Consider the following 18,580-nt stretch of genomic DNA (forward strand, 5'->3'; position numbering starts at 1 on the left):
AAACACAAACAAGCATCCATTATTAAATACCAAAACTGGGAGGGACACATGAAAACACTGAGGGTATAAGAGGAGGGGCAGTTAGCGACAGAGATTAACAGGTGAATTAAATGGAAAGAAAAGGTCAAATAAATGCTTACAACTTAGATCTTTTCCTAGTTTTTGGCCATCTTTTGTTAATCTAAGTTTAAAGAGTTTCTGTACAAAAATTCAGTGTATCTTCATTATACACATCACTATAAATTTAGAGGTACATCTTAAATAAACAAACGCATAAGAAACATTTGATATTAAACTTTAGTAAGTAAACTTGGTCAAAGTCAGTCTGCAAAACTGTGAACAAGCAGTTTGTGTGATCATTTGTCTGTTGATTCAATCTCTGTTTTTTTCATATTAAAATTGGTTAACCTTGGAATGTGTTTAAACCATTAGGGAACAAATGTGCTCCATAATCGTTTTCTGGCACAAGCAACGCTCGTCCAATTGCTTTTGCCAGAAAGGAAGAATTGCCTTCTTAGAGGTTTTTACAGATGCAAATCTAATTGTTTTGATAAGGTCCTTTTTACCAAATGAATAAATATATGAGCATTTAAAAAGGCATATGAGCCATGCAATAAGACTCTGTAGGAGTTTAACTTAATATGATTTCACAATTTAACAATTTCAATGTCCACTGCATTATGTTTCAAATCTATAGTTGTGCTTCTTCCAATACAAAAAACGATTAACATCTGGCCGGCTACAAACTAAAAATAAGACCCAAGATTTTATAAACTGGAATTCAACTTCAAAAACACTTTATTTTGAGGGAGAAATATCCTTTAGTAATATTTTAATTATCCTTCTGAAGTGGAGAGTGGCTGACAGGTCCAATCTATCATTCAGTTTACACCTGTCTGTCATGTCTCCGCTGAAGAATCTGCTCCACATTTGTTCCCATCAACAACAACATTATTCCTAATGGTTAAATCTGGGCAACACCTGTAGAGAGGTTGTGGTGGGATTAAGAAGCATACCCTCTGTCTGCAAGCAGGGAGGTCAGGGACAGAAGGGAAAGTCTGGGCATTGCGAGCTCAGAGGTATGCATGCCAATCATGGCTGGAGACACAAAGTCAAATACCCATGGGGGATTGGGAGAGTGGACAAAACTGAACTTCCCCCATGAGAGGGACACAGATGCAAAGGGGGGATAAAGGAAAGGAAGTACTTAGTTGGGAGGGAAAAGGAGTACTTGGGAATGGTGGGGGGAGATAGTAAGGAGTCACTAAATAACTCAACAAGACCGGAATAGACTTTTGGGGGTTCGGGTGTCCAGGCCAGTATGATTGAAATGGAAAGTTGGAATGGCTGAAAAAAAGAAAAATGAAAAAAAGAAAAACGTCAAGAAGATAAGGGATCATGTTACTCCTTCGCATGGGGCCCAGACCCAGGCTCTCAAGTTAGGATGGAGAGCCAGGTGGAGCCTTTTTTGGGGGGCATTAGATTGAAAGTGAAATAGAAAGATGGAAGTATAAAAGATAAGAGCTTATGGTCGTAAAAGCTGAGTACGGAGCTAGAAGGGATGATCCAGTTCACATGGCCATACAGAATTCACTAGCATTACAGGAATATGGGTCTTGGCCCCTACTTGGCTCCACCGGCACACTGAGACTTGCAGCCAAGACATTAATTAGGGGAATACGTTTATTAGCGGTGGGCAGGGAGGAGGTAAAGAAATAGAGTGATGGTGCTGGTGAGCAATCACACACTGTGAGTGACTGCAGATAGAAGACCAGAAAGAGGAATCGCATTGAGAACTGCTTGTGCAGTGTCGGAGTGTGTGTGGCCAGTGTGAGCTCTGCAGTGCTGGCACAACAACATATATCTAATGCCTGGACACCCCTGACCCCTTTAGACAACGGTCCAAATACTTGGTCTACAAAATAAGATGATCACACTTGAGGCAATTTTGGCAGCGAAAGCATAGTTAAGTGATGGATCCATATAATTGTGCAAGAGTTACAGATTGTCTAGAATTTTATTTATAGCTATTATTATTTACTATTATCATCGTAGGCTTAAAGTTTTGAAGCATTTGCATTTGGCTTACACGCAAAGGGATATTTATCAGCGTGACATGTTTGGAAAAAGTTGAGAAAACTCCTTACATTAATACAAATGTTTTCAATTAAATCCTTTACGTGCGGGGAATTTGTTTTCTTTAATCCTAAAACAATTTTTTTTTTAAACAGCCGTTTTCCTCATAATACTTTCAAACGGAGCACGAATATAATTGGGGAAGGGGGATTATTTTTCGTTTGGAATGAGGTACATTCTTCTGAGCTTTTCAACTGCAAATAACGGCATCTATACCAATGACATTCTGCGGACATTTTCAAACCATAGACTGTGGTATAGACGAGGGATATGAAACCACAACACAAAGGCTCCACTGTCCACACCAAGACACCTACAGTATTACTCGTTTTTTGCTATAAGCAAGAAAAATGCTTTTGCAGGGTATTCTGTGGGTGTGGATTGATAAGCGGGAAAATCTAGAAAACAAACAATTGTTCAGAAAAATCTCATGTGAAACAACCAAGACTGCAAGAAAGCTTGTGTTTGTGTAGGAACTAATAGCACCAATTCAATGTAGTTTCTTACATGGCCTTTAAAATACCCGTCTAAAGTTGACTAGAGTACAGTCAATACAAAAAGGTTTTTTTCTAAACTCAAAATGAAACCACCTACCAAAAAGGGAAAACGAGGAGGGTTCTTCTCTGAATACTGTTTGAGATTAATCCAGTTAAACTCTGGCTCTGTAAAGCCTTTATAGGAAGTCCCTAAGTGAACCCCTTAAAAAGAAGATTGCATTACGTGATTAAACAGAATAATTTATAAAGCTCCTAGAAATGCTCAACACAACTCTTAGATCATAAAGCATCCTTCGTGTCAACAGCCGTGCCCAGTGCCCAGATAACCCTGCCGAGGCCTTAATGACCAACGACCAGTATCACCACCCCCTGCCCCGGTCTCTACCATGTGTCCATGTCCGCATGTGTGTGTGTGGGACATAATTAACATGCCGAGCGCTCTTCAGGCTCTGTGCTCGTCTTCCCACGTAAACGGCAAAACCCCCAATGATTATTATGGTATCACGTCAGTGTGTGCAGACATATGGAGAAGAGCTGGGGGGGGGGGGGGGGGGGGGTGTAGATATAGGGTTACTGTCATTGGGACGGGGGTACAGCAGGCTGAGGGACTAGGCAATGATACCAGCATGTTCTCCAGCTGACGAAAGGTGAAAAAGGTTTACGCTATGTTATTGTGAATAAATGTTACTTTATGTTTATATTAGGGCCGGGACTCGATTAAAAAAATTAATCTAATTAATTAGAGGCTTTGTAATTAATTAATCGAAATTAATCGCATTTTTAATCACATAAATATTTGACCTGAGAACAGTGAGAAGCAATTTTTTTCACATGGATTTTAGTATACCATTAGGCGCATTCACACCGCAGTACTTTTCCCACAAAGGTTCATGGGAACTTAGTTCATGAGAACTCTTTGAACCTGGGGGTGGATTAGGCAAATGAAGCCGCTGACGTCACTTCTTCTTCTGCTTTGGGTTTACTGGCAGGCCGCAAACGGCGTATACTGCCGCCCAAAGTCCCCGGCCGGAAGTCCCCGGAGTTAGGGACTGGCTTCAGTAGAAGCTGCTGGGACTCCCAGCAGCTTCTACTGAAGCCTTCCGAGTAAATCGCCAGAACGCCGACACCTCCTCATCTCCACCGCTCCCATGTTTTATTTTGTGTCGCCATAAGTTAGTCTCTCTGCGTTTCTGCGCTGGGCTAATGCTAATAATGCTAATGCTAATAATGCTAATGCGAGGATAATAAAATGGCGGCTTCACAAAACTTTTTGGGAGTTTTACGGGGCGTGCTTTGCAATCCGCCCAGCCAATCAGACATATAGCTCTTTTCTCACAAGAGAGCCGTACGAAAGTCCCTGCTCTCTAGCAGCTCTCTGCTCTCTAGCAGGGACTTTCGTGGGGGTAAAAAGGTTCTCATGAACTCATTTTAGTACCGGCTCTTTTTGGTGTGAATGCGATAAAAGAGGCTAACTTCCACGCTAGCTGCTATATGTTTTGCATTGAGGTGATACTTGAGGCTTGATGTGCTGCGGTGATATGCGAATTCCTTTTTGCATAATTTGCACACAACCGTGCTCTTATCGACGCTTCCATCCGTCCGTTTTTTAAAACAACATTTCCCACTGTTGTTCACTGTGGTTTGTTGTTGTCTGAAGTCATGAACGTTAGTTGGTGCTCCAGTATAATCGGTACGCCTGAAACTCATCCAGTGAGAAACGTTCCGCGGTGCAAAAATAAGTGCGATTAAAATGCGTTAATTTTTTTACCGCGTTAATTTTTGTGTAATTAATTAATCTTAATTAACGCGTTAAAGTCCCGGCCCTAGTTTATATATAAATATATTTATTTTATTTCAATTCATCTAATTAAAAAAATGATTGTCCAATTTTGTTATTTAAAGGGGACCTATCATGCAACATGCACTTTGTGATGTCTTTTATACATAAATATGTGTCCCCTCCCCGGTGCGTCGGGGAACTCACGCAGCGTCAGAAAATAAAACCCTTTCTCTTTTCCTCCGTACCCAAAAACGGGGAAACAACGAGCGGATACAGATTTGCTGCCGATATGACGTCAAATCGGCAGCGGACCCACAGAAAGTTGTTATCAGAAACAATGTCTGACGTGTTTTGGACGTAATCTCGTCTTTGTTTACATTAGCAAGCCTCGCTAACACTCAGAGCTAACCTGTACTGAAGAGCACATGTGTTTAAAAAGCAGGAAATAAAAAAAGGAACTCACCTTGTGATAAACCCGCAAGAGAAAAAGCATTTGAGCTCCATACTGTTTCAGAAATGGTCTTTGATGTGGTTTAGAACAGGATGGCGTTTTATCACAGCAGAATTTAACTTTATCTCCAGTATAATTCTGATCAGGCATTAGCCCCGCCTCCCTTTTTTCAAGCTAAGGACCCAAAAATCTGTGTTTCTCTAACAGGGCTGCAAAAGTGGGGTATGAGCAGTATGAGGCATGGCTACAATGGGGGATCTGTTTGGTATTTTAAGCAAAACACTTCACAGACATGTTTTGTATAGGTATGGCCCTACAATATATTTTTCCAATATAGCATAATAGGTCCACTTTAACTTTTATTTTATTCTTAATTTGGGCAACCATCACGAAAACCAAAAAAATAATAATACTGAGGTGAGATTTTGCATCATGGCTATTGGGTTTTTTTTTTTTTCCAGTGGGGAATATTCATAATTGTAATCAAAACTTGAACAGAATAAATAACACTTTTGGGGAATTGGCATGCACCTTCTTAAATACTGAAAAGATTGATTATCATCAGGATTCATATCCCTAAGTTAAAGATGACAACGCCCCCCACAAGCCATTTACCAATTAATGACACACTGCCTGCCATGTGTTCTCAAATAATTAGTAAGGCTGTTAGGGTTTCTGATTTATTTAGACAGGCTGGCACATTGACCACTCCTCTGGATACCAAGAAAACATTTACCTCCTTAACTGGGAAGGAGTCACAGTAATCGCAGGCTAAAGTTTCGGGACTCATGATGACACATTTCAACACATGCCGCTCAGACCCCCTCCTCATAAATGTGTAGGATACAAATAATGGCCCGCACAGTGTCAAACACCACTCTGAGCTATTCTTAGAGATCCATCAAAACAACACTAAAGACTGCTGGAACATAAGGCTGGGATTGGATTCATTAATTCATCAATTGTGATTATAGCCGTACACTTGAGGAGGTTTTACTTTTTAAATGGCTGACATTTTGATATCGATTGAGTAAAATAATCATGTTCCTTCACAAAAGTTATGGGACGGATTCAACCCAAAAGCAGTTGACGTTGCTCCTTTAAAAATCAGATAATTTTTCTTTCAAAGAGAAAAATGTTTATCTCTGCCGATTTATTCATATTTACATGTTGCTAAATTTGGGTTCAAATAATCCTAAATTAAATGATTAGTGCAACCTAGCCTGGAGTTAGTATAACCTTTTGTAGCAATCTGAATCTTGTTGTACAGACCTTCTCAAGTCATTTGAGCAGAGTTCACTACTCCCTGGTGTCCTCGAGGCCACGCAAGGTCCATCTGCATGTTCATCTCCAACGAGTCAGAAATTAATGATGGCCAGTTGACAGTTTTATGAGCGTACTTGGAATGAGGAGGGGTCTTACAACACGAATGGGTAGGAGTAACTCATGTGGACGTACTGTAGATACAGGGGTCTGGTCACAGCCCTGCACGGCTCCCAAGGTCCACAGAGGTTAATCAAAATGCCAAATGTTACCGTGCACCGCGGCAGAGAGCTATACTGGGCCGGTCCTGCACAAGACACCACCTAACAGGAGAAACTAAATCATTCACGTAACCAAATAGGCACACTGTTAATAGCAGGCACAACGATACATGCGTGTAAAGGCAAGCTACTTTTCCTCCTAAATGCTCTTCTGCCTAAATTATTATGGTAAATGCAACAACTCTGGATGTGTCATTCATTGCATGTGTGTGGGCGCACGTGTCACAGACAAATGGTGACAGATTTAAAGAGAAAGGAAGAAAAGGAACTCAGACAGAAGAAGACAGAGGTCCACCTGTTTGACACAGAGAGCCTGAGAAAGTGCCTAGGAATGAGCAGAATGCCAGTGTGTATGTGTGTGTGCATGCATTGGGTTAAGGTCCACTTGGTGAAAGAGTGTGTTTGTGTGTGTGTGTGTGTGTGTGTGTGTGTGTGTATTAGGTTAAGGTCCACATGATGCAAATGTGTGTGTGTTGCCCAACTGATAATACTATGGTGGCACTGGAGAATGGAATTCAGAGAACGGTATGTGGAAAAGCAGCTGATGGGAGAAGCACACTCATGCACACACACTGACAAACAATCCAATAAAAGTCCTTTGACCAATAAAAAGTTCAGATAATGTCAAAATACACAATAGATATAGAGTGACGTATACACATAGCAACACCCATGTTGTGCTGTGTATCCAAAACAAACAACAGTGAGTTAACATTGTCTATATGCTGCCTCTGCATGCGTGTGTGTGTCAGTGAGAAGGGAGCAGCGGACAAGTGTCTGCGGTGTCAAGGAAAAGTGGGAGAAACTGGAGCAAGTGTGAACCAGAGAGTGATGCAAAGAAACTATCAAAAATAAACACACGTGTGTCGTGCCAAGACAAGAAATCACCGAAGGGTAGGATTACGGTCCAAAGACAAACTGTTGGCTGTGTGATTCTTTGCTTTATATGAACTGAAGCATACATAATATCAACATTTGAATGTCTTTAACATTTGAAATGACTTTGTTAACTGTTCATTAAAAGGATTTTACATCCAAAATTCCTAAAAGTGAAAGGTTGGGATAAACCATTACTTTCCTATATGTTCAATAATGCACTGCTTCAGTAGTGTCTACCTAGGGTCAGTCTTTAATGACAATTTAAGTTAAAAGGCCCTATTGTGCTTTTAAGGAGTTTCCTTTCCTGTAGTGCGTTGTATCATTTGTTTGTGCATGCACATGGTCTGCAAAGGCTAACAGTTCATTAATGAAGAACAATAACCTGCACAACAACTAGAACAACTGGATGCAGGAGTTTAGATGTTGCGTTGCTCTTCAGTATAACACATCACTGCTCTGTCTTTCTTTTAGAGAAAACACATTTTCTTATAAAAAAAGGTTTTAAAGCAGGCAACCACATATTCTTTAAGTGTCACTTATTTATGGTTTACTGAAATCGGAGTGAGAAACATTCTGCCCCCATCGAATGGTTTATGATGTCCCTTCATTATCATACAGCTGCTTGTTTGTTTCATGTGTGTTTGCATGTCTGTCCATACAGTAGTGTGCACGTACATGTCACTGGAGAAAGTGGGAAATGTCGAGACAGCAGGACCCTGATGCAAAGCAGCACGTATGATTTGTGGAGAAAGAAATGGGGTCACTGTAGGCACAGTAACGGGATCCCCGAAGGGGGGGGGTGAGGAAGGTGGGATTCTTTTGTGATTGTAATGGTTCCATGGTATCTGGGGGTGGGGGGGCAGCATGTTGGTAAGCTGATGCGGAGAGCAAAGGTGGCATCACTGCCACTGTAAAAGTGTGTGTGTGTGTGTGTTTACAGCTGAGCAGTAAAACTCGAATAGCCAATGGGAGAATCCGCTTCTAAATACTAACTCAGTAAGAAGATAGAGTCATGCTACAGTTAAGACCTGCCCTGCACTATAAGTACAAAAGTAGTCTGCATTGGTACCTGAAGACAAACGATACATAACAGGACCTGATTTAGTGATAAATCTATAAGATGTATGAGACACTATTTTACACCAAAAAGGATTTCTCCCTCAGTCTTGATAGTCACAATATAAAAAGTCAAATATTCCCTCCATTCAAATTGTTTTACTCACATTTATGTCCCTTAAAATGTCTGTATCTGTGAACAGTTTTTCACTAGGTGTTTAACATTCCTCTACTGGCGGGGCGAGTTACATTCAGTCAGAATAGCAAATTGCTGTCATTTACAAATGCAGACCCTTATCTTCGCAAAAGCAGTCTTTGAAACATGACTGGCAAGCAACGTAAACCCTCCAGCAAAGAGAGGCCTTACAGAGCATGGATGTATAAAGAGAACTGGATTCAGCGTGTGAGTCGGGCCTGTTTATTCCTAAGAAAGTTGCTCAGTGGTGCAGGATAGCAGAAAGGGCCTGAATTTAGGAACAACAAGTATGGAGACTTAGGTTCATAAAACATGCGCTCTTAAGCACCGCCTCCAATTCACTCCGATACGGCCAGTATCAGCTCAGTCAAATAAATGGTTAGGGAAAATAACTATACATTTGTCTTTTAGCTCATTTTACAACTTTTAGAACCTGCTGATCTTTATACAGGCTGCTGAAGTGGGTAGATTTACCTCAAAACAAATGATCCACTCATTTACTTTCCCATTGTAAATCAATGGGAGTCCATACTGACACAGAATATGTAGTACTACGGTTTTTGCATGTGAACTTGACCCTGAACCCTCTTTCCACTCTACCTACGAATGACAAAAGATATTTTTGTACGTTTCAGAACCATTGCCATTTTTTCCGGCAAAGCCAGTTACAGGACTACAAGGTGACGTAAAAATAAAAGAATAGTCTACCAGATTGAAACTAATGGAAACCAAAATACAGTGTTATAATATGTATATTTACAATATCATATACCTCTATCTATATTTAAAGTCTGTTTAGTCGTATTTTTCAAATAATTGCATATCTGCCGAAAGCTGTCACTAACGGCCCGTCCACACGGCGGCGCGCGTTGAAGATTCAACGCTTCTGCCCATTCACTTTGAATTGGGTGACATCACGCTTTGCCAAACTGCATTGTGGGAGCGTCGCTTCGCTTTTCTCGCGTTGCTCGCTTTTCTCGCTTCAAAAGTTGAGCAATGTTCAACTTTTGAAGCTTCGGCGGAAGCGTCAGCCAATCAAATCATATGCCAGTACAAGCTCTAGCTAATCAAACCGCGTGCTTGTGTGTCCGGGGCGGGAGATTCATGTGATTGGTTGTTGGTCGAGTTTCAGACAAGCTCACCGGCAAGCTTCAACGCACGCTGCTGTGTGGACGCTGCGTAATCCCTATTGAAACTGCAAATTGGTTAATCAATTAACAACAAGAGAAATTGGCAAGGATACAAATAAATAGGTAACAAATAAAAACATTTTACTCAAACACATACCTATAAAATAGTAAAAACCAGAGAAGCTGATAATGCTGTATTGGTCTCTTAATATTTCCAAGAGCTGTACACATGTTGCACTGTTGGTAAAAAATAAAATAAAAAGACAACCGGAAACAGGGACATTTTTTGCCGACATTTTCAAATAACAATATTGTTATTTTGCAGCCAGGAGTTATATAACTTGACGAACTGTAACATTTGAATACCTTGTTAAAAAAAAAAAAATCAATCGTGTGATGATTTTGATTAGCTGTTTCGATTGAATTTTCCATAAAGTGATTTAAAAATTCAGAAGAACTCTTTTGACATTAAACTTCAGACCTGGAAATAAGATTATGAAGAAAATGGCTGCAGTGTGCAAAGTGATATGCAGTAGTGGGCTTAAAAAGTCACAAGGCATATTAGCAGAACGGTGAAGACAGCTACAGAGAGGAAAAAGACTGAGTGAGACTGCGTGAGAGAGGAAAGAAAAACCGGAGTGAGATAGAGACCTAAAACGCTCCCGAAGCCCGTCACATGGGGCCTGAAGTCGCACTGCTCAGCACTTCCTCTTGTAGGTCTGTCTGCTCCTGACATTTATCTGCTTTATTAGATTATCTGGGCTACATGGCTCATGCTGGCCCACGCACATGCAGATACATACATTCACGCGCACCTCTCGATTCATTACAGCACTAACTGCTTACTTTAGGTTTATGCCCTCTTTAAATTAAACCACAGATAACCACGGGAAAACAGAAGGGAGGAGAGGCTAAAGCTGGCCATTGAGGAGGAAATTAAGAAACATTGTTTGGGAGTGTATTATCATGCATGTGTGAGTGGTCATAAGGTTGCTTTTTAACGGGCTCATCTATAGGGACTCTGCTTCCCATCATTAGTAATTCAATTTGCGCTTTATTAGCAGCTCTTATCGGAGGCACAGACGGGCCACGGTGGGCAGCTTTCCTCACTCCATCTTCCTCTGCACTCCACCCTCTTGATTCTGAATCCCCTTCTTTAATTAGAGACGCATGTGTTCCTGCTGTAAGCCGTTCAAGGTGTCCACATGACACGGAGAAATGATGGAGAGGAAAGGAAGGGGGGAAAGGACGTGCACAAAAGTTACAGAATCAGAAAAGGAAAGGCAGAGTGATAGACACAGAGCCATGGGGACGAATAAAGCCTAATGTTAATAGTGATGGCTTTTTCTAATGTCTTCTGACTTCATTGAGTATGGGAGATTACACCAAGATGGGCATGAGGCGTGTAGGGTACACGCAGAACGACCGGAGGGTTGGAGGGGCAAGAGGAGGGGGAGGGAGGAGGGGAGAGAGACGGAGAAGGGAGGGAGGACTGTAAAAACAATGATTGCTTTCCATCAGGTTAGGCCTATATTCTACAGTTCGTTAAAACAATCCAATTTGCAAAAGGATAATTATGCATTAGCTCCTTTTTATCTACTGGAAGGAGAGCGGTGCCAGGGCTTGATAGCGGTGGCGCTGCCTGCCTCCACCTCTGCAAATTACCCGCTATCGGCACTTGTTCGCCATCACGGCTGAATTGGGCAATCAATTAACCCCCCCCCCTTCACCTCCTCTTAGAGAGTGCCTGTGAGCCTCTCTAGTGACAGCCAGATACACAAAGCCCAGACAAGGAGGAATACTCGGATGTGAGCTGTTGCCCTCTACTGGAGACAGCTGGAATAATGGCTGAAGGGCCAATTAGTTGTCTCTCAATTCAATAAGACATAGCTTATAATCAAGTGATGAGTATGTGGTGTGTTCACAGCGGAACAAGTATAAATCGGTAAATACTAGACTCCACTGTTTTGCTCTTTTGATAACGCTGCGCAATTTGCATATATTAGACTAACCCTATCTCATTGCATTACATTTAAAGTAAATTAAAAAACTGCACCTACTTTGCATGCCTGTATTAATGTTATTTTTTTTGCATTATTAAATTGTTTATCTTTTATTTTATTTTAAACTCCTTTGCAATGTTTTGATAACCGGCAACAAAATATTGTTCCTAATTGGGATTTGTCCGTTCATCCATTCTTCCATCCATCCATGAATATTTTTTAAAACATATTTATATCAGCCTTAATCTTAAGAAAATCTTTCTGGTGGAATACAGGGGTTTTTGGAAACTAACTGCAAAAACAATGTACTACGACAATAAGCATATTGGTAAATACAGAATACGTTCTACAAGTATGCAGTATTCTGCAAAAGAACCATTACCAGTGAAACAAAACATAATATTATCAAATCCTAAAACTAATAATTATCTCAATAATCACTCATTTGGTCCTAATGTCAGGAGTGGTTGAGTGGTTGATGGACAGTTGGTGAGTTATTGGCTAAAACAAGTTGCAATAGCACCACCAACTGGCCATCCAGTGTAACTCTAAACTAAAGAGTGGGTGGGAAATCAACATTATATACAAAGTTATGTTGCTGTGGGTCTTACTGTATGGTTGCTGCGCTCCCCATGCTTGTGAGTGAGGGAGAAAAGAAGGAATATATTTTTTTAAAAGAATAAAAAAATAACAATAGCCGCATTCACACCGCAGCAGTAGCGTGGCGTGGGGAAAAAATTAGGGGAAGCCAATAATACGTCCTTTCTTTTGGGTCGGGGGTCTGGTGGTCAATGTAATAACGTAACCAGATGAGTGATTACAGCACCCGGTATCATTTTACACACATTTGTATCATACAGATGCAGGACTTACACACGCCTGTTATCTAACCGACATGTCCGCACGCACTCTCCAGCCCAAACTCTAATAAGCATTCATTCACAAACTAAATCAGGAGACCTTTAACGTTTTACGTCCGATTCGCTCCTTTTTTCCTCGCTGTACACAGCTCCAGTTTGGGCATCGGCCTGTCATCAGATTGTATTTGTTGTTGCTGCTGTAGCAAAAGTTTAGTACAATTATTTTTGATGAAATACTCCACATCTCCACCCTCCATAATTGCACTTGCTTCAGTTGCTTGCTACTTTCTAACGGCGGTGAGAGTGATGCAGTGACGCTATCTATCTTCTATCGATTAGATTTATGATTCTGAGGATAGACATGTGGATATTATCCGACTGAACAAAACTTGCATTTATCTAACAGGTTCGTTTTCCACTGACCTTATTTCGAGCTATTTTCCTATGGAGAATTCCCATGGCTTTTTTGTTGAGGGAAACCGAGCGCAGTTTACTTCCGGATTTTAGGATGCGTCACTGCAACACTAAGTTGATGCGATTTGATTGGATTGTGAGGCAAGGGAAGCCAGCCGCCTCTGGCTTCCCTTGGCATGGCCCTGACCAATCACAGGTTGGCAGGGGCATGACGTGAGCCTCATCTGATTGGTCAATCCCTCCAAAAAAATTCACCAAGGGAAGCCAGATTCGGCTGGCCTCCTCTCGCAACAGTGAGTGCAATCTACTGTTTCACCATAACATCTAGAGGGGCGCTGTTTGTTTCACTCTTTGTAAAATACTCAATGAGAATGGGGGAGAGACGGGCCGGCAGCAACACACAGCAAAGGAGAATTATCGAAACAAAACAAAGTGTTTTTATTTATTTATTTAAATTATAACTACAATCCGAAAAAACAGGGGATGCCTGGCTTCCCCTGGCCTCCGGGAGAAAACGCCACTGCACCGCAGTACTTTTCACACTTTAGTTCCGATATAGTTCCGAAATGTCACGTTCACACCAAAAAGAGCCGGAACTAAAATTAGTTCATCAGAACCATTTTCACCCCCTTTTCCGTCCCTGCTAGAGAGCAGTGACTTTCGTGGGAGAAAAAGGTTCCTATGTCTGATTGGCTGGGCGGATTGCAAACCACGCCCCGTAAAACTCCCAAAATGTTTTGTGAAGCCACCATTTTATTATCCTCGCATTAGCATTATTAGCATTAGCATTAGCCCAGCGCACCAACAGAGAGAGACCAACTTATGGCAACACAAAAGAAAACATGGGAGCGGTGGAGATGAGGAGGTGTCGGTGTTCTGGTGATTTACTCGGAAGGCTTCAGTAGAAGCTGCTGGGACTCCCAGCAGCTTCTACTGAAGCCAGTCCCCAACTCCAGGGACTTCTGGCCGGGGACTTTGGGCGGCAGTATACGCCGTGAAGTTGTTTGCGGCCTGCCAGTAAACCCAAAGCAGAAGAAGAACAAGTGACGTCAGCGGCTTCATTTGCCTAATCCTCCCTCAGGGATTTATTCCGGTGTGAACGCGATCTGCTCTTTAGTTCATCAGAACTAAGTACTGGGAACTAAGTACGGCAAAGTACTTGGTGTGAAAGCGCCTAATATGGTTCTTACATTTCTATCAAATATTGCACACAATTGTAACCTCAAACTATGTAATGTGATTTGCAATATAGGAGCATATGGTTGGCAACTCATAACAGGGAAAACTGTCCATTAAAAAACAACCTAATGAAATGAGCAGAACTATACTTAATAACACTCAATACTGTCAATACTGTTAACATTGCACATTCCTATTTACTGCACAAGTTATTTGTCATAACGTCCTTATTTTATTTGTTTATTTATTTTCATTGTAAACATTTCTTCTTATTCTTTACATTTTTTATAGTATTTGTTTATGGTTATTTTTCATAGTTGTAAAATTGCTACATTGTAGCAATTTTTTTTTACAACCTTATTACTCTTAATGTGTTTTTGCGTGGACCATTACAAACAAAAGCAAATTCCTTGTATTTGATTTATTTTCTATGCTTATTAGCTTTTATCCGTGCTTGCTTTTGCAGTTGTTGTGTTTTAAAGGATTTGGATGAATGTGCTTTTAATGGTGCATCTGCTTTAATATGTGCTGTGATTGTGTGTTGTTGTGTGCGCTGACTGCTTACGTGCTGTTATTGTGCTTATGTGGAGGATTTTTCTTTATTATGTGCTCCTTTATACTTTGTTTTAATACCATCAACCTGCAAGCTAAATCTGGCACATTACATTAAGTTATGTAACCAAGTGTCAATTCAAGTGAATTGTCCCGTCTTTATAGGTAAAAAAACTATTATATAACAAAATAAATGTCTAAATATTCCCAATGAACCTGACTGATTGTAACCATAGGTGTCTGATTCCTACCTGTCTTTGTTGATGTGGGGGAGAGCCGCCTCAACTTGTGCCTACCAAAAGACACCAGCTCCCTGGAGGGCGTCCTCCGTCCTCCTGTGGGACTCCTGGCGTAGCTGTGCGTCCGACCGCGGGGGGAGTACTTCACCGCTGACGGGCTGCCCCCCTTCTCTGAACCAGCTCCACTGTAGTTACAGGACAGAGGGCAGAAGAGAAACATGTGATCAATAAAACATCAGAAGCTACTTTTATCCAAGTTAAGTTGAATAAAATACAATTAATTAAAGGTCTATTTTTAAGCATATATTATGTGTCTCAGATATATAAAAAACATATCTATGATGTGTTTTGCACAAAATACCAAACAGATCAAGCATTTTAGACACCCCTCATATCCCTCTGGTTTAGCCCTGTTAGAGAAGTGCTGATCTGGGTCCTTAGCTTGAGAAAAAAAAAAAAGAGGAGGGGGAGCAAATGCCTGCTCAGAATTCTACGAGATACTCAGCTAAATGCTGCCGTGATTAAACGCCATATCATGTTCCAAACCACATCAAGGATTATTTCTGAAACAGTATGGAGCTCAAATGCTTTTTCTCTTGTGGGTTTACCACAAGGTGAGCTCCTTTTTAATTTCCTGCACTTTTACACATACTCTCTCCAGCTTAGCTCTGAGTGTTAGCGATGCTTGATAATACCATATTACTTCCAAAACAGTCAGGCAATGTTTCTGATAGCAACGTTTCTGACAGTGCCGTGGGTCCACATTTACGATATTAACTCATTTCGGACCTATCGAATCTGGATCGGCTCCGTTGTACCCCCGTTTTTAGAGATGTGGGTATGGAGGAAAAGAGAGAGGGTTGTGTTTTCTGACACTTTGTGAGTTCCCTGACACACCGGACGGAGACACATATTCATGTATAAAAGACATCAAAAGGTGCATTTTGCTGATGATGGGTCCCCTTTAAAGTATATGCCATACTTTACTACCTCCATCTGGCTAAAGACTTAGGGTTGCATGATAAATAAATAAAATGTATTGAAAAATGCAATATGGACAAGTGCAATTTTCCAATAGCAGAAACCACAATATGTCTTTAAGGCAATATGTGTGTTAATAAACCATTTTGAATCAAGTTTTAAGGAGCTGGGGAGAAATAAAACAAATATATTTGATTGGTAGAGATTATCTTAAAATATTAAATCACCCCATGATCATTTTTATATATTTTTCAATGATAATATTTCTAAATGATCCCTCCAATAATGTGAATCAAATCGCAATACCAATCTGAATAATTGCAATTAGTTATTTATTCCAAAATGTGCAGCCCTAAGACAGTTATTCTTAAACATTTTATTTTTCATTGACCTTTATTTAACCAGGATAGGTCTCATTTGGTCTTGGTGCAGAGCTAAGACACACGTTACTATAACTTACCCAGTAGCAGACCTCCGAATGATTTTCATCCTGCTGCGGAGCTTGAACCCAGCAGGTGAGGAGGAGGGCATCAGGGAGGTGCGTTGGGTTACAGACGGGGAGACAACGAGCCCTCCTTTCACACCTTTGTTGTTTTTTTCAGACGTCCAGTGGAAGGCAGATCTACGACGGGCTACTGCCGCCACTCCAGTCGCTGCAGCAGAGGAACTCCAGCCTCCAGCCTTCCAGCGATAACGGCTGCTCAGTGAGGAGTTGGGAGAGGAGCCCGCAATTCCCTTTTTGATCTTAGGAGAGGGATTGGAGGCTGCTCTGGGTTTCTTGGTCGTCTCTCCCTTCTCCACGGCTCTCTGTGCTACAAACATGGATTTTGGCGATAGTGACTTTCGAGGGATTCTAGCCTGGGCTCCAGCCGAGGAGGACACCCATTTGTACTTGGAAGTCTTTGGGGTTATATTGGCGGAGCTTATCTTTCGAGGTAACTTCTTAGTAGGCGTTTTCTTACTGATTGCCAAAATGGGGGGGCTTGCACCTGCGACCCCAGCTTTTGAAATTGATGGCGGGGCAACAGTCACAGATTTGCCTTTGGGTGACGGAATGGAGCTAGCTTGTTTGGGCTCCACTTCTTTCTCCGTCTGGCTTTTGATCCAAGTGAATTTGGAATTTTCCGTAAAAGATGCACCCGCCTGGCCCTTGCTGGATTGATTTGTGGGGTTGACAGACGGTTGTTTTGATACTTCTGAAAGCCCAGAGAGAGGTGGTATGGCATTAGCAGTTGTAAGAGTTGCTAGTTTTATCGTAGTAGCAGTCAGTTTAGTCCCAGTGCTGGTTTTGCTCGTCAGGGAGGGTTTGATCTGTGCTTGAGGGTTGCTCTGCAAACTGGTCAGGGTGTTCGACTCAACTGAAGGCGCCACTTCGGCAGAAGCATTATTTTTCTCTTTAGGCAGGAGAACACGCCTGGTTTCGGTCCTATCCTGAATTGCTGGCGTCCGTCCCTGAAGCTTTTCGTGTTGAACACTAGTGCCTTTTTCATCTTCGTGCTGATAAACAGCTGCACCGGTTTTTCTAAGAGTATCACTGTGTTTTTTCTCTGTTGTAACTTCCCCTAATGATGAAGCGGCAGTTGTGATTGTATCACTCTTCTCTCCTCTGCTGTGACTGGGCAGTGAGGTGCTGTGAGATACACTTTGGGACTGTCCAACAGAGGAGGTAGAAGCTGATGTGTGTACTACAGAGGACTGGGGGTTCTTGTTGCTCAGGGAGTATGTTTTCCTCCAACTTCCACGGCTGTGAGGAGCTAACTGTCTCCCTCTGGAGCTGTCATGATGATGGACAGATGTGCTGTGACCTCTTCCCCGGGCGGATGTTGGAGCTTCTGGACGCCTATGCTCATCTCTTGCAAATGGAGCGTCTCCATGGACACTCTTGTGAGTATTGATGAGATCTGAGAATGAGAAAATAAGTTATTCAGTTGTACAATCAGATTACAGATTTATAAAAAAAGAAAAAGAAAACAGAGACCTTGTAAAGAGTTGGATTTATACACAACATTTGTTTTTTCTTTATAGTGATAGGATTTAGTTTGTAGATAAAAGGGAAAAAACGAAGCACCAAAACAATATGTCATACTGTAAAATGTAACGTTAATTAAAACAAAGCTGGTTTTTTTCCTGTAGCGTTCATCAGTTAAGTGAACCGACCGTTTACCGTAAAGCTTTGCATCTGAAGATTTGGCTAAACTAACCTGTTGACACATTATTAACATCAAACTCTAATACCCTAGTTAGCTAACTAATGCTACATATTTTCACGTGCAGTATATTACGGATGTTAAATCATTGAATGTTGTTTATAAGATAATAACATGATAAAAAGCACCAACGTGTCGTCTTAAGACGAATGTGCGTTTCGAACTGGATGCTAAGCTAACGATAAACTTTCATTCTTAAATGCTTAAAAACGCGCAACATTCACAAGACAGCTCTGAATTTAAAGAAGACAACAATTGAAACCTGTTTCCTAACCCGCCTTGTCACAAACTGTTAACGTTTAAAACGAGGAATTTACTTTGTAAAAGTTCAATTTCCCTCTTCAGTGCTTCTTTCTCCTCCATGTTTACTACTGGATGTCTTCGTCATCAACCTACGACAAAAACAGGCACTTCTGGATGATGTCAGTTAAACCGCCCAATCACAGAACGCCTTCAGAGCGGATACTGTTTTTTTA

The 18,580-nt window shown here is 41.3% G+C and overlaps 1 protein-coding gene across 2 annotated transcripts in view; it reads right to left on the bottom strand.

Moving 5' to 3' along the window:
- The window catches only part of zc3h3 (zinc finger CCCH-type containing 3), an 81,867-nt gene extending 63,353 nt beyond the window's left edge, over positions 1-18,514 (bottom strand). For both annotated transcript variants that reach the window (XM_034237464.1, XM_034237463.1), the window contains exons 1-3: positions 18,422-18,514; positions 16,358-17,798; positions 14,929-15,101 (exon numbers count right to left, since the gene is read on the bottom strand). In XM_034237464.1, coding sequence (XP_034093355.1) covers positions 14,929-15,101; positions 16,358-17,798; positions 18,422-18,467 — 1,660 coding nt within the window. In that variant the 5' untranslated portion in view covers positions 18,468-18,514. The remainder of the gene's footprint in view (positions 1-14,928; positions 15,102-16,357; positions 17,799-18,421) is intronic.
- Between the last annotated feature and the right edge of the window lie 66 nt (positions 18,515-18,580).

The sequence above is a fragment of the Gymnodraco acuticeps genome, unplaced genomic scaffold (assembly GCF_902827175.1).
Source record: "Gymnodraco acuticeps unplaced genomic scaffold, fGymAcu1.1, whole genome shotgun sequence".
Lineage (NCBI taxonomy): Eukaryota > Metazoa > Chordata > Actinopteri > Perciformes > Bathydraconidae > Gymnodraco > Gymnodraco acuticeps.